The sequence below is a fragment of the Passer montanus genome, unplaced genomic scaffold (assembly GCF_014805655.1).
Source record: "Passer montanus isolate IOZ18808 unplaced genomic scaffold, ASM1480565v1 scaffold10, whole genome shotgun sequence".
NCBI classification, from domain to species: domain Eukaryota; kingdom Metazoa; phylum Chordata; class Aves; order Passeriformes; family Passeridae; genus Passer; species Passer montanus.
Window position 1 is genome coordinate 39,092,773 of NW_024356505.1, and position 22,647 is coordinate 39,115,419.

The 22,647-nt window shown below is 41.7% G+C and overlaps 1 protein-coding gene across 2 annotated transcripts in view; it reads right to left on the minus strand.

The window, feature by feature from the left end:
• LOC120502428 (sodium channel protein type 5 subunit alpha-like) overlaps window positions 1–22,647 on the minus strand; it is a 212,529-nt gene that overhangs the window by 23,422 nt on the left and 166,460 nt on the right. For both annotated transcript variants that reach the window (XM_039709853.1, XM_039709844.1), the window contains 2 exons: window positions 18,014–18,168; window positions 14,024–14,197 (listed from right to left, as the gene is read on the minus strand). In XM_039709853.1, coding sequence (XP_039565787.1) covers window positions 14,024–14,197; window positions 18,014–18,168 — 329 coding nt within the window. The remainder of the gene's footprint in view (window positions 1–14,023; window positions 14,198–18,013; window positions 18,169–22,647) is intronic.

Below are 22,647 nucleotides of genomic sequence, written 5' to 3' on the forward strand. Positions count from 1 at the left end.
GTGGATCTGAACCTGTGACTTGAGCATGATGCCCAAGTCATTTTAGAACAAGCAGTGCCACAGGGTTGACATGTTCCTTCCACCTGGAGGAGTGATGGGATTTCAGTCCTGCTCACCCAAAGCTCACAGCTGAAGAAAATCTGTTTTTAACTTAAAAACCATCTTCAACTCACCAATGCACCCATTTTCTGCTTTCCCTGTTTCTTACCAACCTGGTTTACATCCTGTACCCTGGAGCTGCATTAACACAGAGTTCAAATTCTCCTTTTATTCACTCTTCCCACTAATTTAATGTTGCCCAAATAATGGTAAAGGGCTGAGGATTTGTCTAACAGCAGTAAGCAAATGTGTACTGTAGTTATATATTAAAGCCATTCAATTAAGTGATCTTAAAAATCTAAACAATAACTGGCATGAAGGAGAATACATGATAGGAGAAGCACTGTGGCCCATATTTCTGTCTTTGCTGGAAAGTTTAGTGCAGAAAACATTCTTAACCTCACAAAGCCTTGGAGGTTCCTGTCCAGAAAGGCTGAAGGTATCAAAAAGAACAGCTCAGTGATTGCATGCTCAGAGACAGAAACCAAGCTCCATACACTCACATTCCAAGGGAAGCTCACTAATTTGTAAAATTGATCTGTAAAATCAATGTAGATATTTAAATGAAATTTAATCAAGTACAGGGTACCCAACAGCCTTCTTTGCTTGTTTCACCCATCATGACTGAAAGTCAGATCTTATCAAGGGTTTCAAACTGCTTTGGTTGGAGCATGTGTACAATTCCTCCCTCATCCTGGATTTGTGTTTCCTTAACTGCCCTTTCTGCCAAGGCAGAAGGCTTTTGGTTCAAATCCTGCAAGACCAGACTTGGATCTGAGTGGTTCTCATTTCTTTTTGAGTGGATCTGAGAGGGTTCCCATTTTCTTTTGAGAGCCACAAATGTCACCCTGAAACACATCACAGGTGGTGTTGCCCTGCTGACACAGATTTACACAGCATTAGGTATCACTGCAGAGGATTAGGTCATGAAGCTGTGTGATATTTGGCAATGATTTACAAGGCTGGAGTCAGAACAGAGTTTGAGACAACTTGTTTAAATGCTTGGATGTTGGTTTTGAAGGTATCCCTGTCAAATTTTATTTATAGGAGAATTACCAACGCAGGGACTTGGCCATTTGGACTTGATTAAAAGTGACCCAGAAGGTTATTTTTAGGAAAAAAAATCAAGCAGTTTTCAAAATTGGTGCTGACTGCCCCACATAATCACAAGAAAAGGTGAAGTCAGCTATTTCTGTTATTTTTTTTTACTGTTGCAAGGCTGTGCAGCCCAGAGCTGCTCTAAAGTTCTGCTTTGTGCTATGCTCAGAATCAAAAATGTGCTGGCACCCAGAAAACACCTCTAGGGTCAATGTAACCTCCAGATTCAGAATAAGTCACACACACATTTCTAATCTGTTCAGTACCTGTTTGCAAATAGTTTTGTAGGGTTTTTTTGTAAAAACCTTCCCCTGAAGCAGCACTGTAATGTGGTGGAGACAAAGTGAATCCTAAGGATTCACTATTGCTTGGAACCATTTCCATAAAACACCCAATTTGCTGTTGACCTTGAGTTTTCACCTCAACTTCACCTTTTTCACAGCAGGTTACAGGCAAGCTGTGGAATCCCTCATCCTCCTGTGCACTCCTTCTGAGCCAAGAAGATTTATCACAGCTCCCATTTCCCTCCAGCATTTCCCTTGGAGGTCTTCCCTGACCTCCAGATCTAAGAATCTTTCACAGTTTTCCATTTAACTTAATCAGGGAACAGTTTCCCTGTGTTGGGTCTAGACTGTTCCTCATCCCCTTGACTTGCTGCTCATTTGGTGTCCCTGAAGTCTCCAGCAGGATGCTGTCACTGGAATTTTCTGCCTAACCTGAAGTCCAGTGGACAACCTGGCCAGCAATGAGGGTCCCTGAGGGGGAGAGAGGTCCTTATAAACCAGAGTGGGCAATCCTGCCTCCACAGACTTCAGCCTGGGGCACACAAGTCTCACAAACCTCATGGACTAGAATGCCATTCAATTAATTTCCTACATTAACTCTTCCCTTTTGCACTCCCTGGATCATCTCAGCACAGCCAAGAACCCAGCCTGTCAGACACTTCCCAAAATTTATTCCAGCCCAAAAGAGTGGAAACCCTGAGAGAGTCAGCATTTACTGCCCAGCCCAATGGCAGAGTTTCCCAGCAAAGCTCAGGCTCCTGGCAAAGCCTTGTGGATCCTACCTAAACAATTCATCTTCTTGCTATCATAGACAGGCAGAGAGGGTGGAGCTCTCTCTGATCCTGGAATTCAGGGAAGATTTTTGCCCCTGTCCTGACTTTCTTTGCCCAGGGATAGTTTTATCTTTGTATCTATAAGAATATTGTGTCAAGAAGTATAGGCCTGTATTTCTATATTCTCACATATTTTTAAATTCCTACAATATTCCTATATTCCCACATATTTCTATATCCCCACATATATCTACACACAAGTTTATCTGCATAGATTTTACAATCATTTGCATGACAGATTCCTGGAGCTTGGTGAAGGGAGAGATAAATGAACCCCCACAGCTTTTATGGTTGCCATTTTCAGTCTCGTTATCAAGGGAAAAATGAGAGCTCTTAATTCTGGTGCACTGGGCACTAGAAATACCAGCCCTGGGGTTAGCAAACCTGTGGCTGGTGTTTTGAAAGCCAATCTCCTGGTATCTTTGTGCCTTGGTGGCATTAGCTGGGGTCTGGAGTGTCCCACTCTATGACATTCATCTTTGTTTCCAGGGCAAAATCAAGAAGAATCAATGAATTTAGAGAGGGCTAGAGCACAGGGAAGGATCTCTGATGAAAGGTTAGCCTCCCTGATAGCTGTATAAATTATATAAATACATACATAATGTAACTATAATGAGAGTAATTTTTGAATGCCTTAATAATTTTGACAATCCACTTCAAAGTCCTGTCTAGGAAGCAACATTTTTTCAGTAATTTCCAATTTATTGTCACAATTTCACTATTTTGCAGAATTTCTGTCATTCTTGAGGTAAGAAATATGACTTGTGTGTGTGTCCAGGTGGCACCTGGAGTAGTGTTAAATTCCCAGTGTGCTCATGCTGGTCTCACAGTCATTCACCAGTTACAGATGTGCAGCATTGTCTGACTATTTAAATTATTCACCATGAACACACAGAGATAAAATCCTACAATAATTTTATGTGCCTTCATTATCTGACAGTGACCTGAGCAATCAGTGTTGTAAACCAATGCAAACCCAGGAAAGCCACCAGAACAGAATTTTAAGGCGGCAGAAAAACAATTACAAAGTAGGGAGTGTGATAATGCAGCACAAGGAGGGAAAAAGACCTTTAATTAGAAGATCATAGAGGGTTTTTTTCCCAAGGATTGATTGCATTTAGAAAGCAGTGGGTTCCTCCCTACATGAACCCATTTTAATATCATATTAGCATCCTCCACATACTCCCAATCCACAGGGGGTGACAGGGAGTCAAGGGCACAGAGTTTGGGAGCAGTGTTTCACCCAGGGCTGTTGGAGGTTCCTACAGCAAAGAAAAACTGAAATAAACTCTTTGAGCTGGAATAAAGGCTGCTTCTCTCTTATATATATATATATTTTTAATTCCTAAAAGCACATGATTTCAGATAACCTGGGAACATCCACTGGACCAGGCTGGAACCAGCACCTCAGGCAGGCACTGCCCAGCACAGACTGCATGTTTTAATTAACTCCTGGTCACCACTGAGGTGAATTAATAGCAGAGCCCTGAAAACTAGGAATTCTGCCTAAACAACATCAAAAAGCATCCTTGGATAATCATATAAATCCTAAAACCAACCAGAATCTCCACTAAATGCCTGCTGCTGCACGTCTGAGACCCTGTGAGTGTCTGTCTCAGGGAGAAGGGGAGACCTTTTTCCTGGTATGGGCAACAGCATATGCTTTATGCAGCCAGGGATTTCATCAAATTAACCTGCTTGTTCGAATTAGAGGGGAGGGAACAGCAGGGAAAAGAAAAATTTAAAAAGACATCTGAATGGAAGCACAGCAGCTGAGCTGAAAGCTCTGGCCACTTATTTAAATAAGCAGTTCCAGCTAATGCAGGCCCCTGGTGCTTTCAAATAGCTTTTTGTGTGCCCCAGAAACACCTGTCTCTCCCTCTCTAATTGTGCCTTTTATAAAAAATATAAATAGAAGAAATAGTGCTTGGATTGCTGTGCGTGCCTCTTTTCAATCCAGCCTGGCCTCTCCTGTCTTTTTTTGCCAAGGATAGGATCACTCAAGGACCCCTTCACTGTCCAGCATCTTTCTGAGCCAGGCCTGAAGTTACAAGTTTCTTCCCTTGATTTGAAAAGGAAAAAAAAAAATCAGTCTTTACCTCAGATGCAAGCTGGAAAACCTACAAGGAAATGGAACTTTGCAAACAAACTGAAATACATGGAAATACTTCTTTTGGCTCTCTGAAATATGGTTGGGAAAAGGGAGCTTGTAATGAGGTTGGCATTCCTTTCAGCATCCACCCTTTTCTGAGCAGACTTTTATTGTCATTTTATTTTTTTTAAAATATCCCTTTGTCCTTTTATTCTGACACTGCATTTTCTGCCATACAGATGCCAAACTGTATGATTGTACCTGCCAATCCAGAAATTGCACATTATGAAAGAAACGCAAAAAGTTAAAGGAAAGTCTTAAAAATAGGACACTAGAGAGACACTAAGGTGACCTAAATTCCCATCTCTGCTCCCTGTTTCCTTGAATCACAGTCCTCATGTTCAGGTAAAGACTAAAAAAATCCTTAAGGCTGCTCTGGGGTGGCTCCATGGCCTGGAGGTGAAAACATGGCTGGAAATGAGCTATCAAAGGGCTTCCCTCAGTGCAGCAGTTCATTACTGCTCGTGGAGTGCTCTCATGTATCACAACATGATGGGCTACACGAGTGCCTGGATTAATTATAAACAAAAATTATCTCCTGGAAAGCCCAGTGCTACTTCCTATTACTCAGATTTAAAAACTCATTTCCTTCATCCAATCTTTTTTGTTGTTGTTCTTTCTCCAGGTCTTTTCCACCTTTAAAATTTTTTTTTCTCCATCTACTACTCATACTAAGGCTATAAAATTCTGTTAATATTCCATGTTCTCAGCTTGTCTCCAGGTCCTCATGTCCAAGCTTTTCAAGGCAATGTTTCCTTTTCAGAGGGCAGCCTTGTTGCAAACAGCATGTGCCACTCTTGTTGGGTTAAATGCTTTTAAATAAATCATTCCTGCATCCTAATTGCTTCCTGGCGGTTTCCTGAAGAACCTCTTTATGTCTTGCTGTTCTCTTAATCTGTCACCTCCCCTACACCTGCTCAGGCTTTTCTAACAGCTCCAGTCAATTCCCAGGGCAGATGGCTGAGAATCAAGAATTAAACCTCAGCTAATTTCCGAGCGCGAGTCGACTGCGAGCGTTCATCCAGCGAGGCAGCAAACTGACTTATTGATCTGCAGTTCTCTCCCCATCACCATTTACAGATGGATTTTCAGCTTGTCTCAATTCACCTTTTTACTGCAAACAGGCACCTTTGCCACACCTTGACATCCTGCATATTAGCACTGGGTAGGGATCACAGAGTGATGGGATCTGCTGAGCTGGAAGGGATGCACAAAGATCATGGAGTCCAACTCCTGGCCCTGCACAGAACACCCAAAAAAGTCACACCTCGTGCCTGAGAGCATTGTCTAAACTCTGTCAGGCTTGGTGCCACTTCCCTAGGCAGGCTGCTAGGGACTCCTGTGGATTTTGGGCATCACATGATGTAACTTGATCAGACAAAGCTTGGCCAAGTCCCAGGGGCTCCCTCCTCAGTGGCTGTGCAGGTGCAGATGCCTTGAAAAGTCTGGTGTTTCTGTCATGACTTAGAGCAAAACAATTTCTCCATCATCAGCTGTGTTCTACTTCTCATCCAGATGCTGTGTGGAGACAGCCTGGATTTAGGGCAGCTGGAGAGGAGAGACTTTCTCCACTAAAAAAGATCTCCAAAGCCACCTCCTGTTTCATCCCAGGGAGCCTTCCTGATGCTGACTGCTGCAGTCAGGAGTGGACTTGGTTATTATTTATTATGTGAAGGCATTGTTACCATGCCAGGGATGATTCCTGACAGAACATTTCCCTGGGCCTCAGCCCCACAGACTGTGCTGCATTTCCATCCCAGCTGGTGGGAGCTGAGGTGCTGAGGTGAAGGCAAGTTTCTTTCTGGACAGGATTAGGATCAACCCTACTTAGATATGACATAATGAAAACAGCAACAAAATCAAACAAAAAACCCCAACAAAAGCCCCAAACCCAAAGAAAACCAAAACCCCAAAACAAACAAACAAACAAACCAAACCAAACCAAACCAAACCAAACCAAACCAAACCAAACCAAACCAAACCAAACCAGCAGTAAAACCAAAAGAAAAAAAATCTGTTTGTGTTGCCTCCTCAAGGTGCTGTTCTGGATTTGCTGGTTTCCCCAAGCACTAATTTAATCAGATGTTCCAAATCAATATGAAAAAATACCAAATTGTTGTCGGAAACAGGAAAGTCTTAGCTTGAAAATCAGCTCAGTTTAGTTGAGTTCTTGAGCCTGATTGATCCTGAATTTAATTGAATATGCCCATATTTTATTAAATATTCCAGAGTGAAGAGGGACTCTGAAGAATTGTGAATCCCTGACTTCTGCCAGGAAGGATAAAGGTACAAGTAGGAGTACATACCAAAAGTAAGAATGCTAATCTTCATTTGCCTTAGCTCAAACATCCCAAAGTCAGCCACACCAGGGTAGGAGGTCTGCACAAAGTCCCTACACCACCAAGGCACATCTTTCAAGGTTCATCCCAATTCCTCTCATCTCTCCCTCACTAATAAAGAATCTCTGTCCCTTTGCAGGCTGCTTCTACACCTTTATGTCTTCCTTTTCCCTCTTCCTCAGGAGGAGTCGCTTGAGCTCCTGACCATCCTGGATGGTGGGAAGATGTTATTTTTGGTCTGAAAGTTGGGGTTTCAAAGATGCTGGTCACCAGGGAGAGGAACTGTGGGACAATTCCCCATCCTTCTCTGTCCCTGGAGAGTTTGTGAGACTCTGGACTGTTAAACACAGCCAATGTGTCTCTCCCAGCTCAGCTCTTCCATGCAAGGGAGAACATCCCTGTGTATGGAATTTGGCAGCTCCACTCCCAGTGATGGAAAGGGCCAAGCAAGCTGCATGCAAGAACTCCAGGATTTTATTAATTATTTTCATTTAAAGCATAGTCTTCTAAAAAAGGACATTGAAAAGTGCTCCATCTTTAAATAACTTTGAGAAATAAAAATGCTTGGTAAATCTAGCTCAGCGAAATCTGAATGGAGATGGTTTTTTTACAGAACTTTTGAAAGTTGAAAATCTGCTTTGATTGAAAACTGAAATTCTTCAGCATTTTCAGTAATTATTCATCTCCCAACCACTTTGCAAGGTTGCAGACAGATGGTGAACTAGGCTTACAGTGGACTTTTCTCCTCACCTCTGTTGTCCACATCTTTTCCTGCAGCTGCAGCATGTTTTGTCCTGTTGTGCCTTGTCTGAAACTCAGCTTGTGCTTCCTCTTGGCAAAGCTTGGGTTTTCCCCTTTCAGCATCCATGTAGTAACCAATATGAGGTGCAAACTAAGATAAGACCAGACATTTGGATGTTTTTGCATGTGCTGTGTTGAGATAAAGTGTGGGGTGGCAGCAGAGAGATTTACAGCCTCAACTGACCTGCTAACACATTAATACCACCTATCTTCATGTAGATTTTTTTCTTTTCACTTACCCTCAATTAGCCAATATGTAGTAAAAGAGCATTTTTTTAAAATCTTTCCTTCTTTATTTTTATTTTTTATTTTTCTTTTCAAAACAGGGCTCCCTGGCTTCAGGAATCTCACTCCTATTGGTTATTTGCGAGCTTTGTTTCATCAGAGAGGCTCAGAAGAATGTGCACTGAGACGACTTCAAAAAGTTGCATTTGCTATGAGGAACTGGAAAAAAGCTCATCAAAAACTGAACTCTGAAGTTATAATACCCTGTTGTACCCATGGACTTTTGACAGCTCACAGAGAACATTAATAAGTTCTCTCTTAAGATGCTGCTTCAAGTGACAAGACATATTATCTTTAATTTGCCTTGGCTGTATTTTTGTCATTCTGCTCCTGTGTGCTTTTCTGAACACAAACTAGACAAAATTCACATGCTCCTAGGGTAATGTCCCAAGAATACAAATTGGATTTCAGTGCTGTTTGGGAACGACTCATTACAGCAGATTGTGTAATTACTGGTACAGCAAACAGAAATCACCTTGTTAATCAACAGGGAATACAGATGGAAAAAAAACAATTAAAGTAATCATAAGCCATCAATATTTACTTCACACAGCAAGTTTTTAATTGTCACTTAAAGACAATCCGACACAAGGGCATAATTTAATTCAATTCAATTTTAACTAGGGAGGGAAAGACTGTTTCAAAATGTTCATCTCAGATTCAAGGATATTAGCTGCTTCTTAGCTTGTCTGACAATGAGTGAAGTATTTGAAGCAGAAATCTTAGAGCAGGTGCTTTCCAGGAACTATCTTGAAAAATGTAATATCTTCATTTTTGTTTAAGTGTTCAGGGAATGTGATGGTGCATTTAATGCCTGAACATCCATGAGCAGATCTCAAACAAGCAAACAGGAAATTTGGCAGCAAACAGGAAATTTGGAAAGCTGCTCAGTGGGGAATACAAATCTCTAGTTACCAACTGAGCAGCTCCAGGCAAACACCAGAAACATGCTGTGTTAGAACGACTCACAAAAGTTATTGAGGAGAGTGAAAAATACACATAATTTCATTTCTATAAAAGCATCTACAAAATCCTGCCTAGTGGATTTGTTGAGATGCCTGGCCTTCAAATCCATTGCTGAGCAGTGCTGGAGCTATTTTGCAGACAGATCTACCACCCAAAACTCTTGTGAGCCCCTCCCTCTACGGCAGGGGAGATGGAAAAGGGGTGGAAAGGACAATTTTCATCCCTAGTGAAGAGAAACTAGTGGGGCATCAGGGCAAAAACTGAGAATAGGAGATGCTCTCCCCTCCCTGCTGCAGGACAAAGTGCAAGGATCACCCATTGCTGGAGATGGCTGGAGGGGAAGGAGTCTGCCAGCAATCCTAACAAAGCAATTGTTTAGGAAAATAACTTTCTCTGCATGTGAAGGCTCAAAAGACAGTACAATCTTAGAATTGGTGGAGAAACCCTCACCTGTGAAATCAGAGCACGACAATCAGGCTGGGTTTTTGTAAGCCTGGATTGAGACTAATTTGGTCAATTGAATTGAACACAAAAGCTGCAATGGAGATGATGGATTTGTGATAATGGACTTTTGTGGAGTGATGACATTAGTCCAGGTTTAAGAGGATTTCTCTGTGAATACCACAGGCAATGAAACTTGGCTGTGACTTTTTTCCCTGAGTGTTCTTACTAATGAGTTGGGAGTTCACACCTCTCTCCCATGAGCTTTCTGTGACAGCTTCTCAGGGGTTCCAGCCTCTCACCTCTGCCTTCAGTGCATGAACAGCAAGTGAAGAAGCTGTTGACTGCAACACCTCCTGACTCTGAATGATGCTAAGCCCAGACTGATGTCTTTCCTAAACTGACCATGCAATGGAATAATCCATCCACTGTCAGCAGAGACTGGGACATAGCTCAGAATTAATTGGCTCAAGCTCAAGCTAGATAAGCTCAAGATAATATTTATAGGTCAGAGGAAACAATTGAAAGGAACATCAAGCTTGACACCAGCCTGCACAGCTGGTGGAATCTCTCTGCTCCTTGTTTCAAAGCTCTGTCTGCTTTTCTTTTGCAGGACAGGCCTGGTGGAGAGCAGTTCCCTCAAACATTCACTTTGGTTGCCACTCGCCTCCAGCCCTGGCCAAGTTCAGACTCCTCGCTTAATCTGCTTTGTCCAAAGAGGTTCTGATTGCAGGGATGCTTGGAAAATATCTGTTCTTTGTGGAAATACTTGCCCATGCATCCTAGGAAAGAGGATTGTGCATATATGTCATTCCTGATGGCGATGTTGATGGCTGTCTACACTTCTATCTGTCTGCACAGATAAACCACAACCTGTCCTTCCCTCATGTGAAAAGAGCTGTGGGTTGAGGGCTCACCACTGCAGTTCATGAGCACAGAGAGCTGATATTTGCACTGTAGAAGGGTGTTACTTTCAGCAGTACACTTCTTTTTCACAGGGTAACTCGTATGGATGTACATTGATGTTGTTTGTTCAGTATGCCCAACTTCCAGCAGACATCTAAGGCATCTTCCCCAGGTGTCCTGAGCTGAAATGAGCCTGCATTTTGTGGTTTGAGTAACCCTTTTTTTTCTGCCAAAGAAATCTGTAGCAGAGCTGTTGATAGGACTTTATTGCATTGCAATGTATGTGAAAGCACTCTGCTACACTAGCACACTTCTTTGAGATCTGAGAAGCCCATTACCAGAGATCATCCTTTAGGGATTCTACATCCAGCAAAAATAGCTCAGTTTGTGGATTACTCTGTATTTTGATGTTTAGGCATTGCAAAACAGAATTTTCTTTAGTAATCCACAACTGTCAGATGGAGATTCTGCTGTTCCACTGGCCCAAATCAGTGTCAAAGGTATTTCACAAGGCAGGATATATAGAAAAGAAAAAAAAAAATCAGCAGCAATATGCTTATAACCCCTCTGGGTTCAAATCCTATTTAGAAATAGTGAATACATGCAAATTTTGAGCCGGTTTTATGAATTATTCAAAACAGAAAATAGATTCAGAGTTGCATTTGTACAATGAGAAAACACAGATGAGAGATGGTTTCACATGTCCAATCAAAAATCGACCATTGCAGCTTGAATTTTGAATACTGATACCAAACCACTAATGAATAATTTGCAGATCAGGAATTTTTAAGTGAATAATTTTAAACAAATAAATTTGAGAAAATCAGACAAGTGGTTCATCTGCTTCTTTTGGAGCAGCTAATTCACCCATTCACTGCCTTCTGCAGCTCAGTTGCAATGATTTGGTTCTCAAAGCACCAAAAAGAAAATGTAAATTGAAATAAAAAGTGTGCTGGAAAAATTATAGGATATTACTCTGCCAATTCAGAGTGGCAGGGTTAGCAATAGGGTAGGAGAAAAGCATCTGTTAAACCTGCTAAAAATATAGCACCAGGTTCTCATAATCTGCACTGGGAAAATATTTTTAAGAAAAGAATAGTGCAGGGGGAAAAGATTTTCACACTGAGACCTAAAGAGCAAGTGATGGCCTAGAATCAATCAACAACCAAAACAACTCAAGAGTGGAACTTTTTGGTTGGACTGGGAGCTTGCAAAATGAACATTTAAATGTGGGTGGAACATTTAAATGTGGGTTGAGAAAATAAAACATTTTGGGTCACTAAGGAGGCTCTGGGGTTTATTTTCTGGGGACAAGAGGAGTCCCAGGGCTGGTGTCCCCCCTGTTTTATGTCACAGGATGTGTGACAGGATGGTGAAACCCCTTTCCCAGGCCATCTGTGGCTGCTTCTGCAATCTGTCATTATAAACACTATTAAAAGGCAAACAATGGTGTTTAATTTACATTTGGACCTCATGTTCTTATCTGGTTCCTGTTCCAAGGGGGGGTTTGCACACGGAGGACAGAATTTAGCTTAGCTTGTGTTTTACTCTCTTTGGTGTTAATGAGATGTTATTCTACAGGTGTGTGACTAATTTCAGACTGCAACAGAGTTCCAAACTGCCTCAGTGAATTGATCCTGCACAGGGTTCTCCCATCAGGAAGACCTCTGCTTATGGTTGTGACAATATTCATCCCTCATCCAGCCCTTCTAGGCCTCAGAAGCTCACTGAACAACAAATTCATGGAAGCCCATCCAGTAGTTTTGGTGAGTCCTATTAGTCCCATTTTGGAGATGGAGAAACAAGAAAAGAAAAGCTATGTCACCTAAATCCCAGTAAGAAAAGTTTTCAGAGCTGGGCTATAACTTAGGAACAGGTAGATTCCAATTTTGTGGTGAAATAATTAAAGCAGGCCTTCCTCTTCTGCTGGAGCTAATCTGAGAAAAATGAGTGCCTTCCCTTTAAGAGGTTTCTAAGCATATATGCAAAGAAGAATTTATGACATACAATTTATGTAAAGAATTTCCTTTTCATAAATCAATTTATTAAGGCTCTGGAGAAGCTTCCAAAGGCTCTGATCCAGCAGTGCACTTAAACATGACCATAACTTCAAAAAAGCAAATTGTCCCATCAAAGTGCTCTCCTGGGCTGGGGCCAAAGAAAGTGCAGATCTTCCCAGGAGTCAAGGTTCAGATGTAAAATGGGGAAAAATAATTCCTCTGAAGTTTAATAAATTACATAATCATGGCAAAGCTCTGCCAGCCTCCCACATCAATACCTCAAGGTAATAAGAAGTGTCCTAAGGGAGATTATTGCCTCCTCATTGATACACTGAGAAGAAATGTGAGACTTCATCTGGAGGGCGTGATGCTGCTGACTTTTCCAAGATTTGGCAGATCCCCCATCAATTCAAAGTGAATCTTTGAAGGATCCAAATCTGGTACTAGCAACACTCCTGGGGCATGAGATTCCTTTTGTTCAGACTTCTAAGGATTATCCTTAAACCAGTAGAAATAATCGTGGCGGTATTTCAAGGATTTGGAGTATTTTGAAACGTTTTGAAGTAGTGAAGACACTTTGCCAAGAGGACTTTTCACACCTTCTCCTGGACTCCTGCACTGGTAAATATTTGGGAGCCAGAACTGAACATACTGTTACACACTGCTGGCAGCCTGGCCGAGGAGCCTGCCAGGGACAGCTCCTCTAATCTGCTGAAAACTGCTGTGCCCTGGTCACGTGCAGAGCAGGCTGAGGAAGCTGGACCTTGTGCTAGCTGGGAGTGTGGAATGTGGGAATCCTTAAATGTCTTTTAATGTGGCAAAAAATGGTGCAATTAATCCCTAAAAGTAAGCTCACCTCTCCACAGCAAAAAAGATCCTTTAAGCAAGTAATAAACAGATATACTATAGTAAAGCTGTGAAATGCAAGGTAGTTAATAAATTACATAGTTACAGAAGTTTCTTTTTAGTTGTACCAAGATGGGGAATTGTGGGAATCCTTAAAATCAGAGGGTTTTAGGAAAGCTCCAAAAGGCATGGCTCAGAAACAGCAGAACTGCAATTAGAGCTATAAAAGTTATGTGAGAAGTAGAAAGTAAGAAAAAATAGAACAATGGTCTGTGTATTAACGCTTGGCTAGATAACTCCCTAAACTACAGAAATGTCTATCTAACAAGATATTAGGAACTTCTAAGCTTAATAATGGAGCTCTGTGCATAGTGTTTTAATGCTTACAAGCAGGTATTGTATTCAAAATAAGCAAGCATTGTTTTAACCAAAGGTAGGTGTGCTTATAGTGGTTGAATAAATCTACTGTCAATATGCTTTTGCTTTGTGTGATTGGTCAAAAAACTTTTAAAGTAAGTTGTAACATTAAGTTCTTTGTCTGCTGCCAGGGATGTGAGCTGCTGGCATCTTCCCATTGTCATTACCATGTAATGAAACTGATGGTGGAAAATAAAGAGCAGTTCCTCAGCAGTGCCAACCCATTCATGATTCTGTACATAAACCCATGGCCAGCAATAGAATTTGATGTCAAATGCTGAAGGAAAGGGAGAATTCCTGGGGATGGGAAGGGGATGTGCCTCAGATTAGCAGGGTGACACATTGACGTCATGGCTGACGGCGTTCCTGTTTGCTTTGGGTCCTGGGGATGCTCAGTTACACATCCAAACCTCCTCTGGGCTCTGCCTAGGGCTGATGCTCAGAATCAGAGTGACAGCTGTCATTTCACAGATGCAAAGCTGCCAAGCTTAACAGCCCTTTCCCACCCACAGCAAAATCCAACACGAGAAAGTTGCAGTCCCAAAATGATACTCACATCTACAATCAGGAAGTCCAGCCAGCACCAGGCGTTGGTGAAATACTTCTTGAAGCCATAAGCCACCCACTTCAGGAGCATCTCCAGGACGAAGATGTAAGTGAATACTTTGTCAGCATATTCCAGCATGGTTTTTATGTTTTTTCGATCTTCAAGGTAAATATCTTCAAAGGCCTGGAAGTACAAAGGATTGGTTAATAACTGCTCCCGAGCCCTGTTGGAAAGCATGGGTGTTGCACTGCAGGTCTGTATTTGATGAATTATCACGTACAGTCTGTGATTTCTGATGTATTTTAACATTACAGTTAAAGAGTGTTCAGCACAAACAGGACCGACCCCGACCTGAGAGATGTGTTCAGCTTTGCCCTACAATGGACACAGGCTTGCCTATCTCTCTCCAGCCTCTACTGGCTGTAATGGCTGGACAACCTTTCAGTGTAGGAAGAGCTTCTGCACCCTGAATTTGGAATGTGAACCCATAAGCAGAGTGCTACCCCAAAATGCCCAGATTTATCCTGCCTCATCTCCTGTTGGCTGTGCCAATGCTCCCCAGCTACCTCAGATGTCCCAGGGCACAGGATGTCTATATTTAGGAGGCAGAATATGACCCTTGCATTTAGCCAAATAGATCTTATTGCTAATGATGACAAATTGGGTTATTAACCTGCTTGTGTTATGGACCACTGGAGTTCCCTGGCTTCAGTTCAGCCATCACATTTCAGGTGGCTACAGCTCTCTGCCTCAAGAAATGCTCATTATTATTCACTTAGCAGAACAATAATGTTTTAAAGGTCAAGGTATCTATCTCCCCATCTCATCCCTCTCTCCAACTAATCTCATGCAGAGCATTATAAAAAGAGTTTCAGTGTCTGTATCAAATACGAGCGAGCAACTGAATAACCCCTTTAAAATATTTAAGATATAAACCAATATGCTTCCCAAAAGAAAGAAAATAAAGATGTCTCATAATTTAGCCTTCACTTTATAACATAAGTCAAATAAAAGGCAGGATCCTGGTGTCAGGTTTGCCAATATGCAGCCTGGGCTTCTGAGTCAAATTATGGTCTGCTTCCCCAGCTACTTTTTGCCACTGCTGTTACACAAGCTGCTCCTAAGTCCCAACCTGTGACATATTACTCTCATCCCATCGTGTGACCCAGAGCACTTGGCAGCAAGAAACATAATTTGAGAGGGTCTGTGCTAATCATCTGAATTATCTGCATTTGCATATTTCCAGATCTGTAGCTACTTTCTGAGAAGCTCCAAAAAGTTAGCAAACACCCAGTGCCTGGAGATACAAGAAGTGTGGTACTTGTCACTCAGGCAGTCACACTGCTCTTTTGCCTGCCAGGGAACAGTAATTAAACTGACAAGAAAGCTTTGGCAGCCCGTGCCAAAGCTTGTCCATTTGTCCCCACACTTTGGGGTGACGTTTTCGCTGCAACCCTGTCTCCTATCTTGCCTTCAAAAATGATATTTCAAGGGTGTGAAAGAGCTGTTGGAGAAAGCCTGAAAACAATGCACAGATCGGAGTTTATCACTTCTTGTAGGGGCTCACTCACTTTGTCAGATGACTTGCTGTACTTTGCAATTACTGCAAAAATAACAACAAACCATTTAAAGTGATTTCCTCCTCTCCCTCCTTTGCTCTCCCTACTTTCTACTAACTTGTCCAAAAGTACATTGTGTTTTGTCTACTAAAAGTACACTGTCAGTTAGGAAGCAGCTTATTAAGGGATGAAAAATGTGCTACCTGGACACTTCTGGACAAGCTATGGATATCACCCAAATGACAAAATTCTGCTGCTTTGCATTTTTTCGCAGTGACAAAGGATGAAACCTCTGCCATATAAAATATCAAGAAGGGGGGTTTTTTTCTGCTTTGCTTTGTGTGTTCAAAAAAAAAGTTAAGCAGGATACCTTCAGTGTTACCCAAAATTACTATTAAAAAGCAGGCTTCCAGTTTGGGTGCTTATGGCTTAAAATCTTAAGAAAGGTTCTTGGATCTTCTGCAGTAAGCTGAAGATATATTTTGATGGTTTAACCACGTACATATATATATATTGGCTTAAAGATATATAGCTCTTCTCCCTTAAGAACTTAGGGTGTCCTAGAGATGCAGCCAGATGAGCTCAGTTTTTGGAAGAGAACAACCCAGAACACCAGGAAAAAAATTTTGTGTGTTTCCTCCAACATCTCCAGTCCAAATACTGAAGCACGGTGCTGATATGTGAGAAAATGCAGGATAATTTGCCCTTATACAGAACTGCATTGGCTAAATTGAAAGCTGCAAAAACTAAATGAATGCATGCAATTTAAATTAAATGAGCTTTATATTGCAGTCTTCAGTTATCTAAGGCACTTTTAATTACATATGTAAGGAAGTGTATTCATCTAAAGCATATTATAGCAAGCGACATTCCCCCTCTAAAATGTATTCAAAAATTAACATTCTGATGCTCAAGCTGGTGCAAAAACTGTCAGAGTCCATTCATTTCAGCAAAGCTGTGACAATTTTCAGAAGCCTACTATTTACCCAAGTTTTTCAGCCTCTTATTTTTCATAATAAAATAAAACCCCCTGGGTGACATTTCAGCCTATTTCTGGTGGACCAGGAGAACAGTCCATTTCTTTCCTTTTTTGCATCAACATTTATGCATTTCCACCTTCATCTCTCCCTTCGGAGACTTTCTTTGAGCTACATAAACTCAGTACTTCTGTTTTTTCCTCTTTTTTTTTAGGCCACTGATAATTTGTGCTGCTCTTCTCTGGAGTTTCTTCAATTAGCCCATGTCTTTCCCAAAGTGCAGTGCCCAGAGCTGAAGCCAGTGCTCCAGCTGAGGCCTCCTTGATGCCAACTGGAGTGGAAGAATGGGATAATTTATACAATTTGGGATGGTGGGCTTTTGTGCAGGGTTTTGATGGAGCTTATTCTGTTTGTTGCCTGCTTCGTCTCCAGTTTTTTTTAGTAAATCTGCTCCCTTACAGCCATTCTTCATCTCACCTTTCTACCTGTGATTATTCCCCATGAGGGGAAGCAGGCATCTTTCTAAGATGATGTTTGCCTTACTGCTTAAGGCAGATTCACCCACTTGGCTGGAGTCTATCCTGACCTCTGGAAATGCATGGATGACCTGTCCAAACATGGCACCGTCTGAAAATTTAATAAGTGTGTCTTATTCCATCACAAAGGAGATGACCACCAGACTAAAGCCTGGAGAACTCTCAATAGACATCTCTGCTCTAGGTCAGGACAAAAACCTGGGAGAAATCCCACCAATTCCAGGGACATTCCTGACATGCAAAAGAGAAATATAAATGCATCCTTTTGAAGAGCCCAGGGCTGAAAATACACAGAGGATAGTTCCAAAATGAAGTGGGATTTCAGGAGGAGAGGATGCCCTATCAGAGTCCTGGGCAATGACCAACCAGTGTCCATGGACACACCTGGGCACAAGCAGGACCTGTGCAGGGAAGGTGCTGAGTGTTAAACTAAGGTGCATTCAAAACAGGAATACAGGCACCCACTAGCTCCATGGGTAGCACCGATTCACTGCCCTCTGTGTCTTTTATAGTTTTGATTTGCTGGTTACAGAAAGTGCTAAAAAAAAAAAAGACAAGAAAAGGAGAAAACAAAGCCACCCCTGGAGCAAAATGCAAGCCTCCAGATGGGAACTCTCAAGGAGAAGCAGCTATGGGATGTTGAAGCAGCAGTGCTGGCAAACTTCCTCACACAGACTTCCTCAAGGATTTTCTTTTCAAAACATGTGCAAGTCAGAATTTTATGTCACAGCAGAAGAAAATTCCCCACCATATGGTAGTGGCAGGTGAAATAGAAGAAAAGCTGACAACCTGTTTTAGCCCCAGACAAAATGCTTTGCTTTGAGAAATGACCACTAAGGGTTCATAAGATCTTAGAGACAGCTAAACTGGAGAACACTGGAGACCCATGCCCACTTTTAAACAGTTAGGAAATGCTGTCACATTTACCAGGGCTCCACTGCTCAGCAGGATCATGAAGATGATGAATGTTTCAAACCAGTTGTGCTCCACAATTCTGTAGCATGTCTTTCGCAGCCTCCACCAAATTTTGCCTGGAAATTTTGTGATGTCCACTGAACAGCATGGGAAGAATCGTACACAGACTGTAAGAAATAAAACAAAAACAAAATAATTGTTTTTAAAAAAGCCTATTTAATTCTTAAAGCTGCAATAAGAAGCTGCAAAGGAAAATTTCTTTTAGCAATAAACTGCTGCACAGTGTCTTTCCTTCCTCTTGCTTTTCACAAAACCTCTCTGCTCTGCCTTCCATTTCCCTCTCTCATTCCCCTATTAAAAAACACTCAAAATCACTTAAAATGTGTCCCAGGGAGTTCTCCCAATGATTTTTGTGATAGAGAATATATTGGCCATGAGTCACCAGTGCCCTAGGTCATTCAAAAAGTGTTAACTGAGCTCAGGCAGCACTTCTGATCAGGACTAATAACTCTGGGAGGTTATTAGTGATAGCTTCCACATCCTTTTGAATGGAGGAAGGTTATTTTCTTGCTAGTATAATACCACTGGAATTACTGATTAAAAGTGGCAATCTGATGAAAGAGAGATGATGAGAGGAGGTGCTACAGTGCAGATGGGACCAATGTGCTGAAGAGACTCAGGCAGCAAAAGCAGGAGCAGATTTTGATCTCTTGGACTCTCATTAGCTTAAATAAGGCTTTAGAACAATCTTGGAATTATACTGAGGCAGTTAAATCCCCTTTGATGTCACAGAAATTTAGATATCTGCTCCATAGCAGGATCCCCAATGATGCTTTGTAGCACTTTCTGACCTCAGTGACAAATAGTGTGTGATAGCTAAGTGCTGTGCTGGTAATGGGGCCCACATAAGGATTTCTGATAAGCAAGACCATGGCATTTTTAGTTTCCTTAGCAACACTCATTTGTTGTAGCAAAAAGATATTGTCATTGGTAACAGACAGATCCATCTCTCCCACTTCAAAAACACCATGTGCATTTCCTTGTGCTGGGCAAGAGCTTAAAATGGTGTGAGAGGACCCTGGGAGCCAGGAATTGTCCTGGCCAGTCAGTCTTACGTCAGACAATCTGACTCAAATGTCACATTTGCTGATGAGAATGACCCTCAAAAACTATTTTATTTTCAAAGAGCAAGCTTCTTACCTTACATTGTATAGGAAGAGACTTAACTATGCAGGTTTATCAGCCTCATCATGAGAATAAAAGCCACAGGCCAACTGCTTCTATAGCTGGAAGGTGGCCAAGGTCACCAACACATCTTGAAACACAGAGCCAGTGGTCAGAAGTGACAAGGGAGGATGGATATCTTACCATGGTGATGCAATTAAATGTTTTTGTGAGTAGAAACAACATTTAGGGGAGGCAGCTTGGGGAGGAAAGAGGGCAAGTGCCAAGGTTACAGACAGAGCAGATGCTGCCAATTCAAGGTGGCACAACCGAGGTGCCTGAGCTGCCTGTGATGTGGAAGGAGATCAAGTGCAGCTCCTGGGATGTCGGGATTCCCAAGCAGCTGGAAGTGGGGCTGTGCTGGCACAGGGCTCTGCCAGGAGGAAGAGAGCTGCTAAGTCTGCTGTGGTGCTCCTGGCATTTTCTGTGAGTTTTTATTATCCTAGATCCCTCCTATGCAGCAGCAGAACTGTAGGATACTTCATAGAGGAATTACCTCCAGAACTTTCCCCTCACACTTCAGAGATTTTGGTTAGGTGTGGGCTCTTGGCTGTGCTGGGTTTTGGTGTGGGACTAAAAGGACAGTAAACCATTTATGTAAAGGTAATCAGAGCACATAACTACTTGTTCTCTAAATGCCTGCATCACACAGACCCACAGCATCTCCCAGTTTACCATTGTATTCTGAAACTCAGAGAAATTCTGGGCTCAGTTGAAATACACTAAATTGTCCAAACTTTTCAGAAAGGCATAATACTGGGAGAAGATGGAAATGTAAGAACCAGCTCTCTATCCCTTTGTAGGTCAGGTACCACTTCAGCAAAGGCAGGAATTATCCTTCTAAGCACTTCAATCCCAAACACTAAAGAATCAAGGCAAGCGATAAAAGGACATCACATTAGTCACTACTTTTTGTTAAACCCAGTACAATGCTCACAGCTGGCAGTGCATGTGGGTTGGGGTGTATTTTAGGAAGTAGGTACACAGAACAGACTTCACAAAGCAGATTCTCTGCTGAGAGAGGCCCATCAGGAGAATCCCACCAGCACAACATGACCGAGGGCACTATCAGCTGCATCTCAGCAGTGCTGCCAGAAATCTCTTCAACTACTTCTCACCCCACAGCCCACACGGTCATCACCACCTTTCAGGTGTCTGGCTCACTCTCTGGGCTTATAATTCAGGGAGACTGCCCAGCTCATTGTCACCCCAGCTTTGAATCAGGGAGATCAAGGGCTTGGGCTGAAATCTCTCATTTATCAAATGAACAGCTTAATGAGCAGGTTGTTCACTCTTTAAGTGTGGATTTTTGTGTTAAGCAGAAATCTCCCTTTGTAGCCAGTAGCCACTGGATGCATCTATCCTTGCATCTATTTCCTTCCTAAAACTAATTTCAATTTGGAAAAAAAAAAATCAGCTTTTTTTTTCTTACTTAAAACATTATACAGAAACATTTCGCTCTTTTCTCTCAAGTTTCTACCTAGATGGTTACTTGGCTTTTTTATCTCTTAGACAAATGCTTAGGCCCAGCCAGTAACAGGCATGACATGCTCTGCCATGCTCCTACTGAGTATAAATGCCCTGTAAATACTGTTGGAAAAGGTTAGAATCTCCCAGGAAGCGGTTTTCCCCACTGTAAGAAAATTGGATGAATCATTCCCTGGAGGAGTTCCACTACACAGGGAGCCTACATGATTACCTGAGCCCAGGCACAGCTAAAATTAGGGATCACCTTCATATTAGAAACTAATGAGCAGGGCACTGTGGGTTCCAAAGTCACTTCATTTGTGATGGGAAATACTTACAACGCAGTTAAACCAGGTTATTACTGATTCAGTTGCCTTACATCTGATAGTCTACAAGTACAGAGAGGTATTTTTAAAGACAGAAAGCCAGGTAGCACCACTAATTTTTTTTTAAATGCTCTTTGATTGCTTTCATGCAATTTCAATCTGAAAAAAGAGTCCTAGTTACTGACAGTAATACCTTGAAAAATCCAAAATAGCTTATCAGATGAGTCAGCCTAAAATCACAGTGCTATTAAATCCCATGCTTTTGATTGGGCCCAATTCAGAAATGTTTAGACCAGATTCTGCTACAATTGCTATGTCAAGCATTACTTCCGTGAATAATTGTGCTGTCTGCAATTCAGATGAAATGCTTTTAACTATACACAAAGAGAAAAAGGAAAGAAGAAAAAAAAAACCTGACCCCAAACAGGTCTTTTAATGAATTAGCAGAAACCTGTTTCTATTTAAATTTTGTGATTTTCCTTCCTGGCTGTTCTTTCCTGCCTTCTGGAATCTTTCTAATGCTGGTAGCCTACAGCTCTGGTCATTTTGACCTAAGCTTACATGTTGATTTAGAAACTTCACTTCACCAAACAGAAAAAGTTTACTTGACCTTGGTCTGTAGTCTAACACTTTGTTGGGTTTCTTCCCCCCACTTCTATGAAATCAAAATATCAAAATAATTTTGATGCATCTAAGGCATGACCTGGAGAGGGTCTGAGCAATGCTAACTCCAGCTGTTCCTATAATAAGACAGGTGGTCAGCAAAGCCCAGCTTTGGTGCACTTTTATCCACACAAGGAGAACATTCATTAACACCTTTTATCACAGCAAGTGTCAATGCAGGAATACAACCTCTGGCATTTCTTAAGACAGTTACTCATCTTGCCTAGGTCCAACAGATTTGTGTATCCCACTGAAATCAGTGCTGGGAGGGAATTGGTTGTGCAGAAGACTCTGACCACCTTGTAATTTTGCCAGGGCTTAGTTTTGCCACTGTAATTCGTGTTGGGCTGCATTGTTTTTGTGAGCAAACTGACTCATTTCCACCATGGTCTTTTGGTTGGTGGATTACTGCTCATCAGAACACAGAAGAGGGGAAGAAGTCCCCCCAAAGGGTTGAATTATTTGCTGGTAAATCTGTGAAGTTGTTCTGAGCTGCATCTGTGGTCAAGTTGTCCAAGAACAATGTCTGTTTTCAATTGACATTTGGATATTTCATACCATTTCTCATAAAGCAGAGGCCTATTTACCAAGAAACCTTTCAAATGCACTAATACACCATGATATTGTTTACTTTTTGGTCATATTTCATAACAAGGGAAACAGTCCCTTCAGTCATTAGGGTGTCCTATAGCACAAACTGAAGAATAAAATGTACCTTTAAAAAAATGAGAAGGAATTTAATGTACAATGCATTCTGTATAAATATCCCTTTTGTTCCATATTCACATTTTCTAGCCTGGTGCACTCTAATCATGGAGCTCTTAGATTTGATTGCATTACCTTGGTGCATTGGGAAAAAAAAATCTCTTTGTAAATGTGGGAGTTATACTGCAAAACCTTCCTCCTCAATGCCTGACAGCCAAGCCTACTGATTTTAGGTTTATGGGCAAAGAATTTACAAATCCA